Consider the following 22,926-nt stretch of genomic DNA (forward strand, 5'->3'; position numbering starts at 1 on the left):
AATGTTATATTATCATAACAGTAATTAGTTACTTTATTGTTAGGATTAAGGCAATTTGAAATAAGTGACCCAAAACCTGCTCCCATTGAGTCTGTGAACACACTAGCATTGTTAACAGTAGATTTAACAATAGATTTAGTTATTGTATGCACTTGTAATTTACTTGTTGTAAACTTATTAACTTAAACTATTTTATTTATTTTTTTGTTTCTACGAAACAAACTATGGACTGGCTTTTCAATACAATAAAATATTAAATAATAATCACACTTTCTTCCACAGATTTAACGATCTACTTAACAATTATTTCTTAATAATTTTTGTTAATTTTCTAGAAACAATTCTGCTATTTGACGTAAAAATTTAATAAATCTAATAACGCACTATTTCATACAAAATATCGTTTTTGACGTTTCGAAAAAAGTATTGAATTTGACTAGTAGGAAACTAGCCTATTAAGGATTAATTGGGTAGTTTCATAGGTCAAAAATAAATTATTTTGACATTTCAATACAATAAAATATCCCAAAATAATCGTACTTTCATTCATTAATTTGACGATATACTTATTTATTTAATTTTTCTAGCCAATTTTAGAGAAGTAAGTATGCTATTTGACGCAAAAAAATATGACGTCATAAGTTGCGATCTCCTACAAAATTCATAGAAAAGTAACGTTTTTGACATTTCGATAAAAAATACTTTTACTAAATGGAATTTGACTAATTAATTAATTTGAATTTGACGCGCGTGCTCATTGAGTGCCAATGAAGTAATTACTAATTTACATTTAACTTATTTTACTTCTTAATTCATAATTGTCTTATTTTCTCTTATTATCTTATTAAAAAACATTTAACACAAAACAGAAATGTTTTTTACTCAAAGTCCGCCAAAACAAGACAATTTTTTTAATATATGGTACATTTTTTTTATCGAGACGCGCGTTTTATTATGCCATGGCTATAATGATTTGAAAGAGGTGATTTTATTGCATGCTACATTAATTTATAATTTTATGTAAATTATTATAGCTTTATTCTAATTATCTAAAAGTTAATTGTAAATCAATTTCTTTAATGCGGCCTAACAAGCGTTAACTATAAACTGTTTTCGCTTTTTTTTTCAATAGTTTGAATATACTAAATGTTGCACGGCTCAATGTTATAGAGCCTATTTTTTATTCACTAGATCTAACAGTACTGTGACATATAAAATAGGTTAGCTGCGGACTACCTAGCGGGTTTACCGGGGCTCCAGCTCGACAGGCAGGAGTAGGAACGAGGTGGTTTTTAGTCAATAAGAGTCTGAAACTCCCTCTCATCTTGCCTCTTTTCCTCCCTCAAAAATAAAAAAAACACATAAAATAGGTTGTCCTAAACTTGAGTAAATTACTACTTATTTAAGTAACTTGTAATTTACTTGTTGTAAACTTATTAACTTAAACTATTTTATTTATTTTTTTGTTTCTACGAAACAAACTATGGACTGACTTTTCAATACAATAAAATATTAAATAATAATCACACTTTCTTCCACAGATTTAACGATCTACTTAACAATTATTTCTTAATAATTTTCTAGAAACAATTCTGCTATTTGACGTAAAAATCTAAAAAATCTAATAACGCACTATTTCGTAGACAATACCGTTTTTGATGTTTCAAAAAAAGTACCGTATTGAATTTGACTAGTAGGAAAGTAGCCTATTGGGTAGTTTCCTAGGTCAAAAATAAATTATTTTGACATTTCAATACAATAAAATATCCTAAAATAATCGTACTTTCATTAATTAATTTGACGATAGAATTATTTATTTAATTTTTCTAACCAATTTTAGAATATGTATGCTATTTGACGCAAAAAAATATGACGTCATAAGTTGCGATCTACAAGATTCATAGAAAAGTAACGTTTTTGACATTTCGATAAAAAATACTTTTCTAAATGGAATTTGACTAATTAATTAATTATCGGCGAGGTGTCACCGATTCATGGTGGATATCCCACCCACACGCACGAAGCGCTTCGCTTCAAGCTTCCTTGTGCGAACTGCTAGGGAGTGGAACTCCTTGCCGGAGTCTGTGTTTCCTGATGGGTATAACCAGGGTGTCTTCAAAGCCCGAGTGAATAGGTTGCTTATGGGCAGACGTGCTCCATCGTAGGCCCCATCATCACTTACCATCAGGTGAGATAGCGGCCAAACGTCGGCCCATTTAACAATAAAAAAAAAAAAAATAGAATTTGACGCGCGTGCTCATTGATTGCCTATGAAGTAACGGCGGCGACAAAAAAGGTAAGGGCGCCCATAAGGTGGTTGCCTAAGGCGCTCTCTAGATTTGATCCGCCTCTGATACAATTGATTAGTATTAAATTAATTATTTTGTTATCGGCTTACTTACGCCAACCCGCATGAGCAAGCGTGGTGATTAATGCCTTTTGTTTGACATGGGGTTTGAACCCCGTGTCATTTGTAAACGAGACTGCTTCGTATGTCGTCACATACGAATCAGTGTCGTTTATGATCGCGCGCGACCGATGATTTTGATTGGTCAAGACAACTGGCATTTATTGGTAGCCACGAAGACACGGACAGGTGCGCGCGACCAACCGGTAGCATCGTACACAAAACTCGGTTGGGTATTACATGGATGTCAGTACACAGTAAATAAAGTTACAAGTACATTCTGCGGCCACATTACAGTCAAAGAAGAACCAGTATGTTTAGGACCTAGGATACCTAGTGAGGACCTAGAACAGCAAACCTTAGGTACCCTAGAAATGAAGAGTCGACGTTTGCCCGGTAGAAACTTCAAGAAAAAGAAACAAGAAGCACCTACAATGCCGAAGTCTCATCTAGGCACCCTAGAACGCCTAGATAAGAACGAACATCGCGCCAAGGAATCAAGAGTGATAGCCGCCAAGCAGGATAATAAAGCGACGCCCGGCGATAGTTCCTTATCAGTGCTAAGTACAAGATGCCTGATCCGAAGTTGCGGAATACCTAGCGGGATTACCGGGGTGGTTTTTAGTCAGTAAAAGTCTGACACTCCCCCTCGCCTCGCCCAAGGTGGCAAGGTTGGAGAAGACATTGGATGATTTTCCACACTCAAAAAAAAAAAAAAAAGGTGCTACCAAACGCAGATGGAGAGGTACAAGTGACCAGAAGACTCGGACTCCGAAGACCAGCGGAGCGCATTGTCGTGCCCACCAAGGAGTCGCCTGATGGCGACGGCGGGAGAAATGTGCACGACAGCAATGTAAGGTGGCGAGCCGCCCGCGACATGTAACAAACCTGATCGTTCCTGTTAAAAAGCATGTTTAAACACGTATATCAAAGGTGAACGGCGGCGATCCTTTGTTCCGCGCCGCCGCTGTCTGGTTTAAACATGCTCCTGGGTTTGCACGAACTTGTTTCCATCGCAGAACGCCCACGACGTGAGCCCAGGACAGGAATGATCTTGTTTGAGCGGCCCGCCTATACAAGGACGACTCCTTCCGAGACATCCTTAGTGTGTCAATGAATCTCATTATGTAAGTGTCGTAATGATCCTTGTACGTATTGTAAATGTATCGTCAGAGTGTGTTAATGTAGATTAAGTAGTCGCGTTAGTCATTCCACTACGGTGTTAACATCATTTGTACCTATGGAAAATCACTATTAAAGTATTAAGTAAAATCAGTACAAGAGTTATTTCTCCTCTCATCAACATACAGTCACATACAGTCCACTTGCTCTCCGACAAAATCATGGGTACGTCAAGGAATGATCCACAGCCTGATCCCTCCGACCCGTACACTCTGCCTTAGCAAATCGAATGTCCTCGACCGGGGAAGTAAACATGGCATCAAGTTATACTCCACCAGTATAAACTGACCGTCGATTGTGCAGAAAGATTATACAAAGCGAGACCATGATAAACTGGTCTTGTATAGCTCCATGCATCGAGCTATGTATAACCAGTATAAACTGACCGTCGAATGTGTGGAAAGAAAGCCTTGAACACAGGCGCAAGGTCGCAAGCCTTTCCGTTTTTTACCGGATACATTTCGGAGAGTGTGCGGGGGAATTGCACAACTTGATTCCTCCTAGTCCTTTCCATCATCGAACCACAAGACAATCGGCGAGGCGTCACCGTTTCATGGTGGAAATCCCACCCACACGCACGAAGCGCTTCGCTTCAAGCTTCCTTGTGCGAACTGCTAGGGAGTGGAACTCCTTGCCGGAGTCTGTGTTTCCTGATGGGTATAACTTGGGTGTCTTCAAAGCCCGAGTGAATAGGTTGCTTATTGGCAGACGTGCTCCATCGTAGGCCGCATCATCACTTACCATCAGGCGAGATAGCGGCCAAACGTCGGCCCATTTAATATAAAAAAATATCAATACAAAGCGAGCTGCTGACCAACTGGTTTCGATAGAGCTCGAAGCTCAATGAGAAGCCATTTTTCAAGATTTTTTAACGTCTTTGCCATAATATATGTACGGCATTTTAAATGAAACGAAACTTATTTCGTAGACCTTTACACACAAACCTTAAATTTTATTTTATTTCTAAAACTGACAACTGACTTTTACCAAACCCATGACAGGCAAAAGTCAATACAAAAACGTATGATGTGATGTGAACATCTATGAAATAAAATACAAACAAATTATTTAATAAAAAAATACAAAATTCTCCGTATAGCACTGAAAAATTAGAAAATTCTTGAAAAAAAATTGTAAAATGTATAATGGCGTGAGTAACCTATATACTAACCCACTTTTGTATATCATATCAACAGCCTGGGGGTGGTTTTCCACCAGAGATATGCTATGTTGTTATGCTACGAAGATTTAATAGCTAAACTGTGAAACTATGTGACCGTTTCTACTGTTACTACGCGATGTATCGATAGTAGAGAAGCCATCCATAGCACGCTTTCCATATAAAAAACAGTCCGCTGAGCTATAATAATATGTAGGTACCAATGAATATGATTGGTGGAAGCTAAACGCATCCACAGCACCCTAGACTAGCACATCTCTGGTGGAAAAGAACCCTTAAATGGCCACTGCTGACCAAAGGCCTCTTCTCACACGGAGAAGGTTTCAGCATTAATCATCACGCTTGCTCAATGCGGGTGGCGATTTCAAACTTATTAGAAACTAGCTTCCGCCCGCGACTCCGTCCGCGCGGATGTCGGTCTCGCGTGGAAGTTTTATTTCTCCATTTTGAGTAACTCTGACAATGACATCTTATAAATATCTATTGATTAGACCCAAATACGGCGAGGCCCATAATAATTAAGGAGATCCCTCTATTGAGCTACTGCTGTTGAGCTCGCGTTCTGTAGAATAAAACTGAAAAATAAAGATTTTTTCTACGTATTTTTCAAGGATAAAATGTATCCTATTTTATGCCCAGGATAGTAAGGTATAATTATACCAAGTTTCATCGAAATCGAACCGTTAGTTTTCACGTGATGCCTGAACATACAGACAGACAGACAGACAAAAATTTTTTTAATCACATATTTGGGTTTGGTATCGATCCAGTAACACCCCCTGCTATTTATTTTTTCAATATTTTCAATGTACAGACCCAGAATTGACCCTTCTACAGATTTATTATATGTATAGATATAGATATAGATATAGATTATAACCCCAGGCTTCCTCATGATGTTTTCCTTCACCGTTTGTCAGTGGTGTTTAAGTGTGGGAGAGCCATGCTTCGGCACGAATGGGCCAGCTCGATCGGAGTGATACCACGGCCTCACAGAAAACCGACGTGAAACAACGCTAGCGTTGTGTTTCGTTGTGTGAGTGAGGTTACCGGAGGGCCAATTCTCCCCTTCCCAATCTTCCCCATCCCCGATTCCCGAACAACAACCCTTAAATTCCTAACTCCCAAAAAGCCGGCAACGCACACTTGAAACACCAGAGGTGTTACAAGTGTCCATGGGCGAAGTACGTCTGCTCAATTACCGGCTTGTTTCATAAAAAAAAAACAGTGGTTTGATTCTGAGCTCTCGTGCTTTAAGGAATAAAATATTTTACCCACATGAATCACATCATCTTACTGTCTTACTAAATACTTATAAAAGCGAAAATTTGTGTGTTTGTTACTCAATCACGGCAAAACGGCTAAAGGGATCGGGATGAAATTTTAAACAAGGTTAGATTACGATCTCAAATTACAATTTTTTTATATGAAATCGGTAGCACACAAGTCACCTGATGGTAAGCGATCAGCGTCGTCCATGGACATCCGCAATACTAGAGGAGTAACAGATGTGTTGCCGGCCTTTTAAAAACGAGTATGCTATTTTCTTGAAGGTTTGCTATAATTAAGTTCAACGTTAAATTAATTCTCTTTATCTTTGCTACAGTTGTGAAGTATGTGAGCACTGCCAGAGTCCCCTTTGCAGGGAAGAGAGGATGGTCATACGTGAAGGATACAGCTACCACAAGAAGTGCCATAAATGCTGTAAGAATTCTTCTGTCATAAAACCAGGGCCGTATTGCCCCTAATAGGTGCTTAGGGCGCCAGTACCTGTTGAAGCAGTTTGAAGCAATAGTATTTGTCGATAGTCGCTTAGTTCCACCGGTGACCGGTAGAGGCGTTGTAAAATTTCATCGTATTGTCACGCCTTTTATCCCCGAAGGAGTAGGCAGACATTGCGGCACGTAATGCCGCTATACAATGTACACCCACTTTTCACCACTTCTGTTATAACTCCCATGTAATAGGGGGTAAGCCTATTGCCATATACTGGGCACAGTTCCAGAATCCGTGCTACTATTGAGAAATTTTCGAAAACCGAAAAAAGCTCAGTAATATTTTGCCCGACCCGGGAAAATTTCACATACAAAAAATGTACGTCGTCGCTAGCGACTACCGACAAATACTATTGCTTCAAACCCATGGTAGAGGTACAGGTTACAGAGGGGCGCCGCGAGATGCCCGTACCCAACTGCCCATAGAGTGACGGCGGAGACAAACAAAATTGGGGCGCCTGTGAGGTGCTTGCCTAGGGCGATCTCTAGGTTTAATCCGTATCTAGTCTTCCCTATGACAAGAATAACAACTAAAAGTGCAACATTTCTCGCTCCCTTTACCCTAAAGGAGGATGCCAGAGTTTCTATGAAACTTGGTCCCACTTCCAATAGCTATGTGTGTTACTTCATCGGATAGGTAATTTTGAGCTGAATAAAAGTTACTATGGTGCCAAGTTCCAAATCTTCGTTCCGTCCGTTCAGAGTTATTCAATGTCATTATACGTTATTCAAAATTCTCACATTCCAACTAGATGTGTGCAGTGAGACTGACCTGTCCAACGCAGAAGTATTTAAAGGTGTTATATTCTGCTACGACTGTGCGCAGAGGATCTTCCAGGGGTGCTCCACTGCTCGTAAGACTAAAACCACGCATGGTGGTAGGGGGAGAAGAACCACGTCTAAATCCAAAAGGTGAGATGCAGAAGAAAGCATACTTTTTGGACCTCAGAGGTTTCTTTTTTTAATCGTTGCCCTACACACGGCAGCCAGTTGCCCAGCCACCGCACCAACCGTGCAGTCGAGTTAGTCTTCAATGGGTGGCTTCTTATAATAAAATATGATCGGTTGTCTTGTTGGATGCGTAGAGCTGAAGATCGAGCTCATTGGCGTGCCATTGGAGAGGCCTATGTCCAGCAGTGGACGAGAACAGGCTGATTGTCTTGTGGTTATAGTAGTATGTGTTACCATTTCTACAACTCACACATAAATGTGGGAGAGCTAAGCTTTGGTATGAATGGGCCGACTCGACCGGAGTGATACCACGGCCTCAAAGAAAACTGATGAGAAACAGCGCTTGCGTTGTGTGAGTTATGGTGCTCCCACACAGCAGTTATATAACGTTATACAACATTGTGTAACATTTATAACAGCATGTAACATACTCTACAACCACTGTTATAATTTGTTTAAACACAAATGTTATTGTTACACAATGTTGTATAACGTTATATAACCGCTGTGTGGGAGCACCATTAGATTACCAGGGGCCCAATTACCCCTTTCCCAATTTTCCCAATACCCGATTCCTACCCCTTAAATTCCTAACTCCGAAATAGTAATTTGGGTGTCTATGGGTGGCGGCGATTGCTTACTATCAGGTGATCCGAATCTTCTCGTGGATGTCATAAGAGTTGATTAATAGACTGCACATTTTACATAAATCAGGCAGCAGCACTCCCTTATAAACCGCCCTGGGTGGGTCCGGTTCTGGTCGGGCGGCGAGCTACCCCTACTCGCCGTCCCCAGACCCGCACTTACGGTGACTGGAGATCGTCGCGCGATCCTCGACGCCCGGAGTGTCTCTCGCGACGGCTGGGGCGTGAGGAGATTCGTTCCCTCACGCGCCCCACCTAGCACGTAGAGGAGGTGGCAAAGCATCTATTTTGAGGAGACTAGTCCGGCAGTGTACTACCATAATAAATTATTAATAATAATACCTTAAAATCTCCCACAGACGAGACAGAATAAAAGCCCAGGAGAGGAGACTAGATGGGAGCAGAGATGGAGTCATCGAACTAGCTCGACTTGCTGGTTCCATCACCACCTTGTCTGATGATGTAGAGGAGAAAAAATCTAAGAAGACCAGGTATTAATGAATGAATAAAACAAATTAGTATTTAGGTTTGTATGTAAGGAATTGCACGCTGCGCTCCAAAATTCAAATCGTTGACGTTGGTCAGAAAGCCGCAAGTTTAAAATGGAAAATTATATTTTTCAGCCAAGCCGCGATGACCATGGATCCTTTATATGGTGAAAGAAAAGTACATGAAGAGGTAAGAATATGTATACTGATACTAAAGAACTACTTGATGACAACGCCATCTCTGTGAATATAACTGAACTTTTAAATTACAACAATTTAATTTTAGTTGGCAATCCATTCTCGACTTTATTTCAATCTGTTTTAGAACTGTTTCTGTGTGCAGCCAGTTGTCCCATGTCCAATGCAGAAGTGTAGTACAGGTATATTTTTTATTTATGTTTTTTACCTGCATTGAGCAAGCGTGATTGATGCTCATTCGTTCTCCATGCGAGAAGAGGCCTTTAGTCAGCATTGGCCACTTATAGACTGTTGATGTGAAGTCTAAAAACCGTATCAAAATCGTTTCAGCCAAACACGAGATAATCACGCATAAACATATATACTTACATACATACGGGTCAAATTGAGAACCTCCTTGCTATTGAAGGAAAATCCTCGGAAAGATGTTAGATTAAGATTATTTTGTTTATTTTGTGATATATCTTATTTTGTATACATATACTGCTTCTTTAGCCGAGTGGTTGCTAGTGCGACTGCCGGGCAAGGGTCTCGGGTTCGATTCCCGAGTCGGGCGAAGTATTACTGGGCTTTTTTGGATTTTCAAAAATTTCTCAGTAGTAGCAAGGACTCTGGAAATGTGCCCGGTATATGACAATGGGGTCATCACCTATTAGGGACTTACAAGATGAATTGTGAAAATGCCATAATGTGCCTACCCCTTCGGGGATTAAAGGCGGGACGATATGTATGTATGTATATCTTATTTTGTTTTTACCGACTTCACAAAAGGAGGAGGTACTATGTTCGGCTGTTTGTATGTTTTTTTTTTTTTTTTTTTTGTATGTTTGTTCATCGAATACTCCGTCAATTGTCGACGGATTTTCAAAATTCTTTTTTTGTTCGAAAGTAGATAGTTCTGAGGTGGTCCCATTGTCACCAAGTTAGGATCTAATGATGGGATCTTAGAGAAATCGAGGGAACTCCTCAAATATTATAGGGAACTATATAGTGATTTTGGTATATTCATCTAGAATTGAAGCATTTACAGTCAAAAAGTAACCTTTGAAGAGGTGGAACTGATGAAGAAGACCAGAAATGGCCAATGGAACTTCATACTCACATAGAAATCACAATAAAGTTAATTAAGTGACTGTGACAATACAAATAAACAAAGTAGTTATTGAGATACAGAATTTTAACCGACATTTTTAGTTGCGATACTGAGTATCGCAACTAAAAAGTGTGAAATAAAATACTTTTTACAAAAAAATAAACCGACTTCACTAAAAAAAGTTAAAAATAACTTTAATTTCGGAAGTCGGTGTAACAAACAAATAATACCGAGAAACACCGACTTCCGAAATTAAAGTTATTTTTAACTTTTTTAGTGAAGTCGGTTTATTTTTTGTATCTTATTGTATTGTTTTAGAAATGGGAACCACTACAGATGTCACCCAAGAGTTGTTAAGGCAGCTCAACTGTGCTGTTCCCAACTGCACGTGAGTTTTAAACTAATTACAGTATTCTTTGCTTTACGTTTAAAGTAATCAAAACGAGAGCGCGTTCGCTCTAATGGGCTAGCTCGAATAAAACAAGGGTACTGGGTCATATACCATGTCTAGAAGTAAGTGTTAATCGTAGAGAGCGCCCTAAACAAGCACCACATAGGTGCCCTTAATTTTTTAGACGTGAGCGTCTGTGGGGTAATTGGATACACGCGGTGTCGCGGCGCCTTTCTGGCGCCTTAGGCACTTGTCGCGGCTCGCGGCGCCCCTCTGTAACCTGGCGCCCCTCTGTAACCTGGCGCCCTAGGCACTTGCCTAATTTGCCTTAGTGATAATACGAGTACGGCTCTGGATGCCTTTGAAACAAAATTACTAACAAGACTGTCATGTAAATACTTATGTACATTTTTATAAATGTCCACTCAAAATCTCACTCTTATTTTTTCACACACATAAAAAGGAGAATATACTCAATCAACTTAAAAAATCAGGGTTTACTCACGTAAATTAAGACTTGTGACTCCCAATAAAAATCGGTTAAAGGATAATTATCTGCTAGTGCCGGCCACTTTTATGGAATGAATGGAGAAAAGTTCTACTAGTGTAGAGTCACTCTTCATCATGAGCACCGTGCGCAGACACGGCGACGGCGCTGCGAGTAAACCGTGATTTTTTAGTTAATTTAGTATGTCTCACGATAGTTATTATAAAATTTATCCGTTCATAACAGGGCTAAACCCATAACTCCACCGAAACGACATCATCGTAGGAGAAAGGAGCACTATGAACCTGCTGTGAGTAGTTCTTACTATACTACCTTCTGCCAGCGACTTCGTCTGCGATATAAGAAAGAAGCCTGTGTTATTTCAGGCCATATAGCCCACCCCTGTTCCAATTTTAACGCTTTTAAGCAGTTATACCTATTAACACTTTAACTGCCAAGATTAAAATGGTGAAAGTCAAATCTCCGCTAACGTCAGGTATCGGTAGATAACACGACGCTCTTAGGGTAATAACCAAATGCCTAGAAATTAACAAACATAAAATATAAGATCGGGGATAATTAATTATTATCACATTTATCAGGTAGGAGTTATGATATTGGAGATATTCCAATATCAAAACTAGCTTCTGCCAGCGGCTTCGCCCGCGTTCCCGTGGGATAAAAAGCCTATGTGTTATTTCAGACCATAGTCTACCCCTGTTCCAAATATCATGCCGATCCCTTCAGCCGTTTTGACGTGTTTGAGTAACAAACATGCACACAAGCGGGAGAAGTCATTGGATCATTTTCCCTATAAAAAAAAATGTAAAGATTTTGTTAATTTACAGAAAACCCAACCCATTTGCAGTGATCTTCGTATAGCTGGTGAGTTTTTATTAAACTGTTTTACTCAGCTTGCCCCATTGGTTTGCCCGTTCGAGTCGAATTTAGGTAGTAATTAGAATTTCACCCCCTTCCTGACGACAGATCGATCAGATATTTGGTAGGTACACAGTTTTAGAATGCTTTTGCACCAGATAATATGTGTTATGTAGCTAAACTGCGAAGGTGTAATAGCTAAACTGTAAAACTATGTGACCGTTTCCGCCGATATTAAGCTATATAGATGTGTGAGTAAGATGTGCTATAAAGATTCGCCGCGTCAAAGTAGTTGCACGAGGAAGATGCGCAGCTCGAGTATTCGATGTACGGGTAGTAGGGAAACCATTCATCCATAGCACGCATCTGTCCATATAAAAACATAGATTAGCTGAGTCCGTTTCCACCAGTATTAAGCTATGTGTACCAATGAATATGATTGGTGGAAACCAAACGCAGTAACGTAGCATAGCACATCTCTGATGGAAAAGCATGCTTAAACTTGATGACCATTCAATATAAATCTATTTATCTATAAACTGACTGAAATAAATGTTTCAGAGCTTGGGATCTCAACAGAAATAGCAAATATGGCGTTACGCAAGAATTCTGAAGTCCCTGTAATTATTAGATCCAAGTGAGTGTTTTTCAGGATATTTATACTTATAAATATCATCATCATCATCAGCCTATAAGTGGTCACTGCTGACCAAAGCCTCTTATCACGTCTTCTTTTCGATCTTCAAACCCTCGAGAAAAGACCGTAGTCCTTATTAATACAGCCGGCAACGCACCTGTGACTCCTCTGGTCTTGCGGGTGTCCATTGTAGGCGCTGATCGCTTACCATAAGGTGACTCGTCTGCTTGTTTGTTACCTATTCCACAAAAAACATGTTTGTTTGACACGGGGTTCAAACCCCATGTCAAACAAAAGGCATTAATCACCACGCTTGCTTATGCGGGTTGGCGATTTCAAACTTATAATTTAAAAATTATAAGCCCAGGTTTCCTCATGATGTTTTCCTTCATCGTTTGTCAAGTCACTTGTAAATATAAAGTGCTGTTACTATGGCTATTACTCAAATGCAAGGTGTTCTTACTGTTGTAGGTATGTTCCACAACATTTTGTCCCAACTAAATGGGGACAAGGCAAAAGCTTTGTTCAATTTCAAGGCCCATATCTTGTAATATGTTTATAATAGATTAGGTTACGATGGAACTGACATGCGCTATGCGTAAAAGCCCTTTTAAATAAATAAAGAGAGAGAAAAAAAGGTGTTCTTAGGGTAAATTCCCGAACCGGGCATACGCTTTTTGAACCTATGATTTAGAAACATATTTTGGATTTTAAAAACAGTTTTATTTAGCTTGCCTCGTTTCTTTGGGTCAGATTTCGTAACTGTAATTTTATCCCCCTTTCCTGACGACAGATCGATCTGATATTTGGTACACGCTTTTAATTTTGATGACCATACAATATTATAATCTATTTTGTCCACAGCTACCTCCATTATAGATAGCTTAATTGGTGTTTTTTGTTTCAGCTCTAGGCTAAAAGGACGGTCTCGTAGTCTCGCCGTACTGAATCAGGAATCAGGTATTACCTAATACTAATCAATTACTATGTTATCGGCTTACTTACATAACTGTTTCACGAGGAACAGCGCGACAATCGCCGCGACGTGTGATTTGAAATCGCGTCTATGGCTGGAAAGTAGTCGAGTTCCTCGTCAAACAGTTACTAGAGCAAGCCGATAACAAAATATATATATTTTTTTAATACTAATCAATTTTATCAGAAACGCATTAAACCTAGAGAGCGCCTTAGGCAACCACCTTAAGGTACCGGCCCATAACTTTTTTTTATCGCTGCCGTCACTTTAATTTTTTTTATGGAACACAAGCCGGTAAACGTGCAGACGTATCACGGTCATATCATGATGATAAGCAAACGCCACCGCCCATGGACACTTAAAACAGCAGACGCGTTTAGGGATTGCAATCCGGTATCATTTTCAATCCGGCCGGATTTCACCGGATTGATGCTAATCCGGCCGGATCCGTCCGGATCCGGCCGGATTTTAAAGTTACTTAGGGCCTAGTATTTAGCCTAAATAAAATCACTTTTAATTATATTTTTTGGTATTAATTGTAATTTTTGGTACTATTGGTACTAAATCAAATTTAAAATTATTAAACTATTTTTAATAATAAAGTAATCAGTCTGACTCTCACTTATTGCTGTACCTATTTATGTAAGTATCTGAAAGTACTTAAGTTATAATAATACTATTAAACTCTTATTAATAATCTACACAGTTATATAACAAAAGACTTTTAAATTTGTACTTATAAAATCAACAACTTCAGTTCATAATCCTAAGAAACAAAACAAGAAGCATTTATTTTTTGCAATGCAAAATTCAAATGAAAATTATTTCTGTGCCTGAAAAAACGATCTAAGAAAACAAATAGTGTTTATTGTATTGTCTCCTAGTCTGCTTCTGATGGCACTACAAATATAACCTGCGGCAGAAAAGGCCCTTTCTGCCTCAACACTGGTTGGCCTAATCGCCATCAAGTAACTGTAGATCAGCGAAATGTGTTTTCCTTTTACTCCTTCTACTTCATACGCAGTCATTTCTTTTTTACGTCGCGCGCGTGCGACGTTCCCAGATCGTGTTCGCGTATTTTTTGCTTTACCGGATCCGCCTCCGGATCCGGCGCCTACTCACCGGATCCGGTTTGTCCAAAAACACGCCGGATCCGTCGGATTACCGGATCCGCCGGACCGGATTGCAATCCCTAGACGCGTTACAAGTGCCTTGCCGGCATTTTGGGGGTTAGCGTTGTTTCACGTCGGTTTTCGGTGAGGTCGTGGTATCCCTCTGGTCGAGCCGGCCCATTGGTGCTGAAGCATGGCTCTTACACACTTAAATATAGGCACTAGATGGGCACGACCGTCTTGTGGCGCCCCTTTGTAACCTGGGGCCTTAGTCTGCTATTACAATTGTGTCAGAATGGTCGATCACTGATCAGTGCAAGAGGGATGGAGCTATGTAGGTTGTATAGCTCCATCCCTCTTGCACTGATCAATGATCGACCATTCTGACACAATTGTAATAGCAGACTAAGGCCCCTGGCGCCCTATGCACTTGTCTAGTTTGCCTTAGGTATAATACGGCCCTGGATTTTTTTTTATGTTGGAATTATTGACAGATGTCATCATACGTCATCATACACAAGATGATTCCGACTGGACCGATCCACCTTATAGTACTGCGGACGACTCGGTAGCCACGTGAGTAACATTTGAACGTCAAAGTTAAAATCGATGGTAATTAGATGATTATTATAAAGATGCTTAAGTTTCTTGTTAAATCGTTAAGGTTCCGTATTAAATCGAAAGTAATACGGTAGTTTCCGACCATTCAAATACAATACTTTTATGGAAATGACAAAAACGATACTTTTCTATGAATTTTGTAGGAGATCGCAATTAGGAATCTCATCAAATATTTACGTCAAATAGCATTACTTTTCAAAAATTAGAGGGAAAAATTAAAAAAATCAAGTATAATCGTTATAAATTAAGTACCTATAATTTTGTTATTTTATTGTAACTTTCGTGAGACATACTAAATTAATTATTATGTTATCGGCTTACTCACGTACTGTTTCTAGCATGGCTTGAAACTAGTCGAGTTCCTCGTCAAAACAGTACGTGAGTAAGCCGATAACATAATAATTAATATAATTTTGTTGTATTGAAATGTCAAAATAATATTTTTTTTACCTAGGAAAATATCCAATTAGAAAGTTACCACAAAGATTTCTTGGTTTTCGTATAAACCATTTCTATTTATGTTTTCAGATAATAATAATATGTTTGTTACAGAAAAATCATGGACAGGCGGCTACGCAGCTTAATAAAACTGCCATTGAAGTTTTGTAAGTATATAACATACATAAATAGCATTTTTTAAGGGCGGAAAATCATCCAATGACTTCTACCACCTTGGGCGAAGCAAAAAGGAGTGTCAGAATCTTACTGGCTAAAAACCATCCCGTTCCTTCTGCTGGTTTTTGAGCCGGAGTCCCGGTAAAACCGCAAGTTAGTCCGTAGGTCTGGATCTGGTCGGGCGGCGAGCTACCCCTACTCGCCGTCCGCAGATCCGCACATAAGTAGCCTATATAAAACATTAAGAGTGTAAATAAAGCAAAGTCATGATAAACTGGTTTTTTAGTAAAATACCAACCCGCCTTTAGCACGCGTGGTGATAAATGCTCAAACCTTCTCCGTATGAGAAGAGGCCTTTGGTCAGCAGTGGCCACTTTAGGCTGATATTGATAAAGCTGATGTTTTTTTTTCAGTCAAAAATAATATCCTGACACGCAGCTCACGAATCAGTATTCCAATCAGTACTGATCATTGCAAAAATAAGTGAGTCCCACATTATATTTTATAATACCTATTAAGAGTGCGTTTCCACCAGAAATGTGCTATCCTACGTTTCGTCATTAACCTTTCGTCTGCGGGTATTATTTGATATTAGTGCGTTAGCGTACGACGGGTTAATAGACGGCCCCTAACGCTAAGTATATTTTGCAGCAATCTTCGCAGGCGACTAAAACAAATAATGTATGAAGAAGTTACTGAACATCAAAGTAAGTATAATGAACCTTATTTACCTGGCCGATACTTAAGCGGAGATCTCTTCTCAAACATAGTTGCAGAACAGACGGATCACCTGATGGTAAGCAATCGCCGCCGCCCATGGACATCCGAAACACCAGAGGCGTTACAAGTGCGTTGCCAGCCTTTGGGGGTTAGGAATTTAAGGGTTGTTGAGGAATCGAGGATTGGGAAGATTGGGAAGGAAGTAATTGGGCCTCCGGTAACCTCACTCACACAACGAAACATAACGCAAGCGTTATTTCACGTTGGGTTTTTATGTGGTCGTGGTATCACTCCGGTCGAGCCGGCCCATCCGTGCGATGCATGGTTCTCCCACGACCCCTCGCTCCTTTGTATAATCTACCTTTGATCCGAATATTACACGTTATTTGACCGTACAGCAGCAGTATCATTTCTACATCTTCCCAATTTTCTACATTCATGTTTATATGTTTCAGACCGTGGACTCAAAAGATTATATTCGACTATTAACAGAAGGAAAACGCCATATAAACTTGGATGGTGAGTATCTAACAAGCAGAAGCGGATTCAATCTAGAGAGCGCGCTAGGCAAGCATCTCATGGGCGCCCTTAATTTATTTTGGCGCCGTCGTCGCTCTTCCTATACATGCAGTTATACACGTGCGTCTCGCGGCGCCCGCTCTGTAACCTGGCGCCCTAGGGACTTGCTTAGTTTGCCCTAGTGATAATACGAGTACGGCTCTGATCAGCCTGCAAACATTATTATTTGTATTCATAAGTAAGAAATAAAAATGTATTATAACTTTCGTGACACATACTAAATTAATTATTATGTTATCGGCTTACTCACGTAATTGTTTGACGAGGAACTCGACTAGTTTCGAGCCATGTTAGAGGCTCATATTCATGAGCAGTATTCCGCGACAGACGATGTGGCGACCTTTGCGCTGCTACTGGCGAGTTTTTTTTTTTTTTTTTTTTTATTCGACAAAAACTAATGCTTGACTACATCCCACCTGATGGTAAGTAGTGATGTAATCGTTGATGGTGAGGTTACGTGCCCACCACGCCCTCTGCCTGGAAACACGCACATTTTCCGGTGCGCATGATTCCGATAATCGTCCCGTGGTGTTGCAGAATGCTGTTCATGAGTATGAGCCTCTGGCATGGCTTGAAACTAGTCGAGTTTCTCGTCAAACAGTTACCTACGTGTGTGAGCCGATAACATAATAATTAAGAAAATAAATATTTAACAACCATATTTTATTGAATTTCAGGATCGATTTAGTTGCAAAAGTATCAAAAATTGCAAGGTAATGTTATCTATTTTATTTATATTTCATTTATAACCATGAAGCAAGTACAATGAGATACCATTACACGATTGCGCGGGTGTAGTTAGATTATAAGCGCTTAGAAAATGGCACATTAAAATGTGGACTAACTATATTGGCAACGTTTTTGTAGTATGAAGCCTCCCATCCTCCTCTCCTCACTCGCCGAATCAAAAAATACGTGTCTTTTTTCTCATTACCTAACTGACGGACTAAATAGAATCTAATTTTTGTTGGAATTCTAAACATAAATAGTGTTTTCGAACTTAGATTAGTTCCTAATCTGGCCCCTAATTTGACTGCCTCGTTGGCCGAGTGATTACAAGTGGGACTGCCGGGCAAGGGGTCTCGGGTTCGATTCCCAGATCGGGCGAAGTTATTACTGAGCTTGTTTCGGTTTTTCGAAAATTTCTCAGTGGTAACACAGAGTCTGGAAATGTGCGCGGTATACGGCAATAGGCTCACATGCGACTTCCAACATAAATTGTGAAAAGTGGGTACCTACATTGTACAGTGAGGGCCTACCTTTATTAGTAGAATTTTTTGGTCATAATTTTATTTTGCATAACAACGCATGGCAGAAACTTAATTTCGCAGAAAATCATTTGGTATACCATCATTAAAATTTGTAATACATTAAAGACGCATAATTTTGTAAGTCAGAATCATCTTTAGGCATAAATTGATACCCATAATAATTGAAAGGTAGAACAGTCATATTGCAGAATGTTCACTGTCAGAATTGTCTTTTGGCGTAAATTTTATAGCCATAAAAATTAAAAAGTAGAACCATCATATCTCAGAAAGTTCAATGTTAGAATCGTCTTTTGGCATACTTTTCATATCGATAATAATTGAAAGATTCAGCTATCGCGGCATGCAGCAAGCAAGCAAGCATGCAAGCAAGCATGCAGCGTGCAAGCAAGCAAGCAAGCAGCAAGCAAGCATGCAGCATGCAAGCAAGCATGCAGCATGCAAGCAAGCAAGCAAGCAAGCAGCAAGCAAGCATGCAGCATGCAAGCAAGCATGCAGCAAGCATGGTTTATGTCACTGCTCCAGCGGTACCACGTGCGCTAATCGTCGCAGACGGCTTTCGCTCGGCGTTCGCTCGTAGCCGCCTGCTCCTCAGCCCGCGGGCCGCCTCGCCCCTCCGCGCCTACGCTATTTTAAATTGCACTCTAGGGGTAGGGCAGACAAGACCACGTGCAGTCGGTTTAGCAGCGATTTGGTTCTGTCACTTCACTAACTTTTGTAATACAACATATTGACTTTTTAAGACAATATTTTAATTTAAGGTTATGAATATGATTACACTTTATAAAAAGGACAATAATTGTGCCTAATAAAATTATTCCAAATGATATTCTACCATCTTCTTAATATTCCTATATAAACGTTATGTGAAACGTAAAAAAATCTACCATCTTAAAAGTATGCTCTTGAAAATCGGACATACAAACATTCGGCAAAACAATAATTATATTAAATGATTTTTATGCCATATGTATATTCGTTTAAAGAAGATTCTGCCAAGTGTGTTATGCCAAACAAATTTCGGAGCATTAAAATTTTGCCTGATAGAGGGAACCCTATTCAGTGGCATTACGTGCCATAATGTGCACCTCTGCCTCCACTTCGGGAATAAAATGCGTGATGTTGACGTTGCTCATCCCTAATGTCGTTAATTTTTATTGTACTTTCACGTGTTGGACATTAAACCGTTTTTATTTAAACTTGGTAACTTTTAAATATTTTCCTTCAATTTTCATACCCCGTCATCATCCCCATTTGTTGCTTATGTGATTTTGTTTCAGAGATGAAAAAGCTACTAACAGTGTATGTGTCTGTTCGAAACAATACGGGTAAGTAGAGCAAGTATATGGCAATAGGCTCACCCTCTATTCCATGGGACTTATAACACAAATGGAGAAAAGTGGGTGTACATTGTATAGTGGCATTACGTGCCGTAATGAGCACCTCTGCCTACCTCTTCGGGAATAAAAAGGCGTGACGTTGTGTATTTAACTTATGTTTGTTTGGGCCTTATTTAGTAATTGGAATTTAAACGCCTTCCTGACGACAGATCGATCTGATATTCGGTACACACTCTTAATCTTGATGACCATACAATATTACAATCTATTTTTTTCTACAACTCCATGAAACCATTTCACAGAAATGAAATATTTTATGTATTACATGTTTTTTGATTGAGCAAGCGTGTGATCAAACCTCCGTATGAGAAGAGGCCTTTGGTCAGCAGTGGCCACTTATAGGCTGATGATGATGACTTGTTTTTTATTAGCACCTTATCAGCGCCCCTTAATTTTGTTTGTCCCAGCCGCCACACTGTGTGCAGTTGGGCACGCGCGTCTCGCGGCGCCCCTCTATAACCTGGCGCCCTAGGGACTTGTCTAGTTTGCCTTAGGGATAATCCGAATGTCGCCAATTTATTTATTTTAAACGAGCAGACGTATCACCTGATGGTAAGCAATTGCCTCCGCCTATGAACACTTAAAACATCAGAGGCGTTACAAGTGCGTTGCCGGCCGTTTGGGGGTTAGGAATTTAAGGGTTGTTGGGGAATCGGGGGTTGGGAAGATTGGGAAGGAGGAAATTGGGCCTCCGGTAACCTCACTCACAACAACGAAACACAACGCAAGCGTTGTTTCACATCGGTTTGGATTGTTTTATTTCGGTACAAATCTGTTATGTATTTCTTTATGTAATTTCAGATGTAAACACTTCAGGAATTCTCACAGCTACCGCTGCATGAGAGCTCAGGTTATGAAGTTAGCTGGACCTACTCGCAGCCAGTGAGTCATTATATTGTCTTATAGCTTCTTTTTTTTCTTCTGCACAAAGAGGAGTGGAAGGAGAGTAGGGAGGCCTTAGCCCTGCAGTGGGACGACCACGGCTTAACATAAAAAATAGCTTTTAACGGGGAAATGCTCAAAATCCGCATTTTCCAATGACCTCTCGCCTTGGGTGAAGCGAGAAGGAGTGTCAGACTCTTACTGACTAAACATCACCCCGTTCCTACTCCTGCTTTTGGCTAGATTTACGCCTGCGGCTTCAGTCACATGGTTAACAATAACGGACATAAAAAGTAATAACCTTTTTTATAGAATAGGGTAACAAACGAGCAAACGGATCACCTGATGGTAGCAATCGGCGCCACCAATGGACACCCGAAAACCATAGGAGATATAAATGCGTTGCGTTGGCCTGTTTAGGATTTAAGGAGTGGGGGATTGGAGACAGAGAAGGGGAGGAAACAGCGCTGCTGTTAGTTGTTTCACGTCGGTTTTCTGTGAGGCTGTAATATTACTCCGATTGAGCCGACCCATTCGTGCTGAAGCATGGCTCTCCCACACTTAAACCTAATGTATTAAGAAATTGTTTATGAGTTAAAAGCTGATTTATTTTAATAATTTTTGTAGGTTGGCCTGCTACAGGAAAAAAATAAAAGGAATCATGGCGCTACAGTTTTTGAGAAACATTCTTATGAGTAGTAAGTAACTTCTATAATTATTCACAATTATTGGAAGCAAGTATAACAGCTCACACATAGAACCCACTTAGTCTTAAGTAAAATATCCCGGGTGCTTGGCGACTTGCAGTCTCTTTTGTGCCTTTAGGCTTACATTCTGTCTCCTACATTCAATTCAGTTCAATAAAGGGAAAATAGAAACTATCGTTTTCTTTTTCTTCTCCTCTATTAATATCTTCTGATTTATTTCGTTGCGGGATCCAAGACAGTCATTCATGTCCCTGTGACGCTCCGGACTTCAGTATTCCGGTGTTTTCATGGTAGTATCTACTGTAGATCCTGGCTTACAGGAGTTGCACATAAAAAAGTCCGAGTACATACCTCACATTATCCTCTATTTCATTGTCTGGACTTTAAAAGAGACTATGACCTCTGAGTTTGTTTCGGCATTTCTTCTCAGAGTACTTAGTCGGATAGGAAATGCCGGCCTCATCTAGCTATTTGAAATATGTATTTACGTGTAAAAGTGTTATTTTATAACCTATTCGAAGACACATGAAACATAACGCAAGCGTTGTTTTACGTCGGTTTTGTGGTATTCAAGCTCGCTCAGTTAATGCTTCAATGTCAATGTCTTTTTAACAATAGCAGCAGCAGAATACTGTACTGTGTGAACAATGTGCGGTCGGAAGAATGTAGCAGAATTTTACAAGGCACAGCGACGTGTAACGTTTCTGCGCCGTGACGTTCATTTAATACGTTACATTAACGTAAATAATGACCTTCAAACCTTCAAGAAAAGAGCATACTCCTTTTTAAAACGCCGGCAACGCACCTGTGGCTCCTCTGGTGTTGCGGGTGTACATGGGAGGCGCTGAACCTATTCCATAAATAAAAAAAAATTGCACGTCCCGTCAACGTACCGTGACACGTTACCGTATCATTCCACGTTGACGACGTCGTGACGTGGTGACGTGGACACGCTCTTAGAGCGGCCGTACACGGACTGCTCGAGCGGTCGACGTCGACTGCTTGAAGCTGTTGACGGCTTGAAGTGTTCGCGACTGCTCGAGCAGTCGTGTGTACGGCAGCGAATGAATGGCTATAGTTAATCGTGCCGTCGCGGCTTCAAGCAGTCGGTTATAACTGCTTGAAGCCGTCCTTGTACGGCCGCCCTTACTCCGACCGAGCCGGCCCATTCGTGCCGAAGCTTGGTTCTGTGTTCTTATGTGCTGCGAAATGGCCAGAATTGGCCAGATTAAGTATGGTCCTTCTTGTTTATAGATAAAGATTATCCCGCCATCAAGTATTCTCAAGCATGCGGCAGATCGGACATAGAGAAAAAGAGTAAATAGATAATTACAAAAAAAAATCTTTGAATAAAAAGAGTGAATTTTTATGTCAATTGTTTTTTTAAATAAATTGATATGCTCTAAATATGTTATAATTTTGTTTTATTTTTTAATAGTAGACCCGATCCAATGTTCGTATTTTTTTTTTAGTATTATAAATATCTTATCATGACAGATATTCCATCAGACCACCAAAGAAGGGGATTGATGGATTATTATTCTCCAATCATCCAATGAATTCTCCTGCCTTGGGCCAGCCGAGAGGGAGTGTCAGACTCTTACTGACTAAAAACCATCAGGTTGCCGCAACTTCGACTCTATGCAGGAGTAGGAACGGGGTGGTGTTTAGTCACCTCTCGCCACACCCAGGGAAGGAGGCAAATTAAGTATTTTCTCTTAAAAAAACGGTGAA

General features: G+C 40.0%; 1 protein-coding gene across 1 annotated transcript; it reads left to right on the plus strand.

The window, feature by feature from the left end:
* The first annotated feature begins 4,570 nt into the window (after positions 1–4,570).
* On the plus strand, positions 4,571–22,609 carry LOC118280518 (uncharacterized). The gene is made up of 21 exons (XM_035600599.2): positions 4,571–4,739; positions 6,376–6,473; positions 7,297–7,456; positions 8,499–8,630; positions 8,763–8,817; positions 8,953–9,007; positions 10,237–10,306; positions 11,043–11,106; positions 11,645–11,681; positions 12,237–12,312; positions 13,220–13,272; positions 14,895–14,976; positions 15,574–15,626; positions 16,050–16,119; positions 16,288–16,343; positions 16,812–16,875; positions 17,613–17,648; positions 19,484–19,531; positions 20,405–20,485; positions 21,113–21,183; positions 22,447–22,609. The coding sequence occupies exons 1-21, from the start codon at positions 4,735–4,737 to the stop codon at positions 22,515–22,517; spliced, it is 1,437 nt and encodes a 478-aa protein (XP_035456492.2). The 5' UTR covers positions 4,571–4,734; the 3' UTR covers positions 22,518–22,609.
* Positions 22,610–22,926: the final 317 nt, after the last annotated feature.

The sequence above is a fragment of the Spodoptera frugiperda genome, chromosome 21, assembly GCF_023101765.2.
Source record: "Spodoptera frugiperda isolate SF20-4 chromosome 21, AGI-APGP_CSIRO_Sfru_2.0, whole genome shotgun sequence".
Lineage (NCBI taxonomy): Eukaryota > Metazoa > Arthropoda > Insecta > Lepidoptera > Noctuidae > Spodoptera > Spodoptera frugiperda.

Bases quoted from the DNA above. Each gene is read 5' to 3' on its own strand.
- LOC118280518 (XM_035600599.2), top strand. The intron at 10,307-11,042 runs GTGAGTTTTAAA...CGTTCATAACAG, and splicing joins TGTGCTGTTCCCAACTGCAC to GGCTAAACCCATAACTCCAC. The intron at 16,120-16,287 runs GTGAGTCCCACA...TATATTTTGCAG, and splicing joins ACTGATCATTGCAAAAATAA to CAATCTTCGCAGGCGACTAA.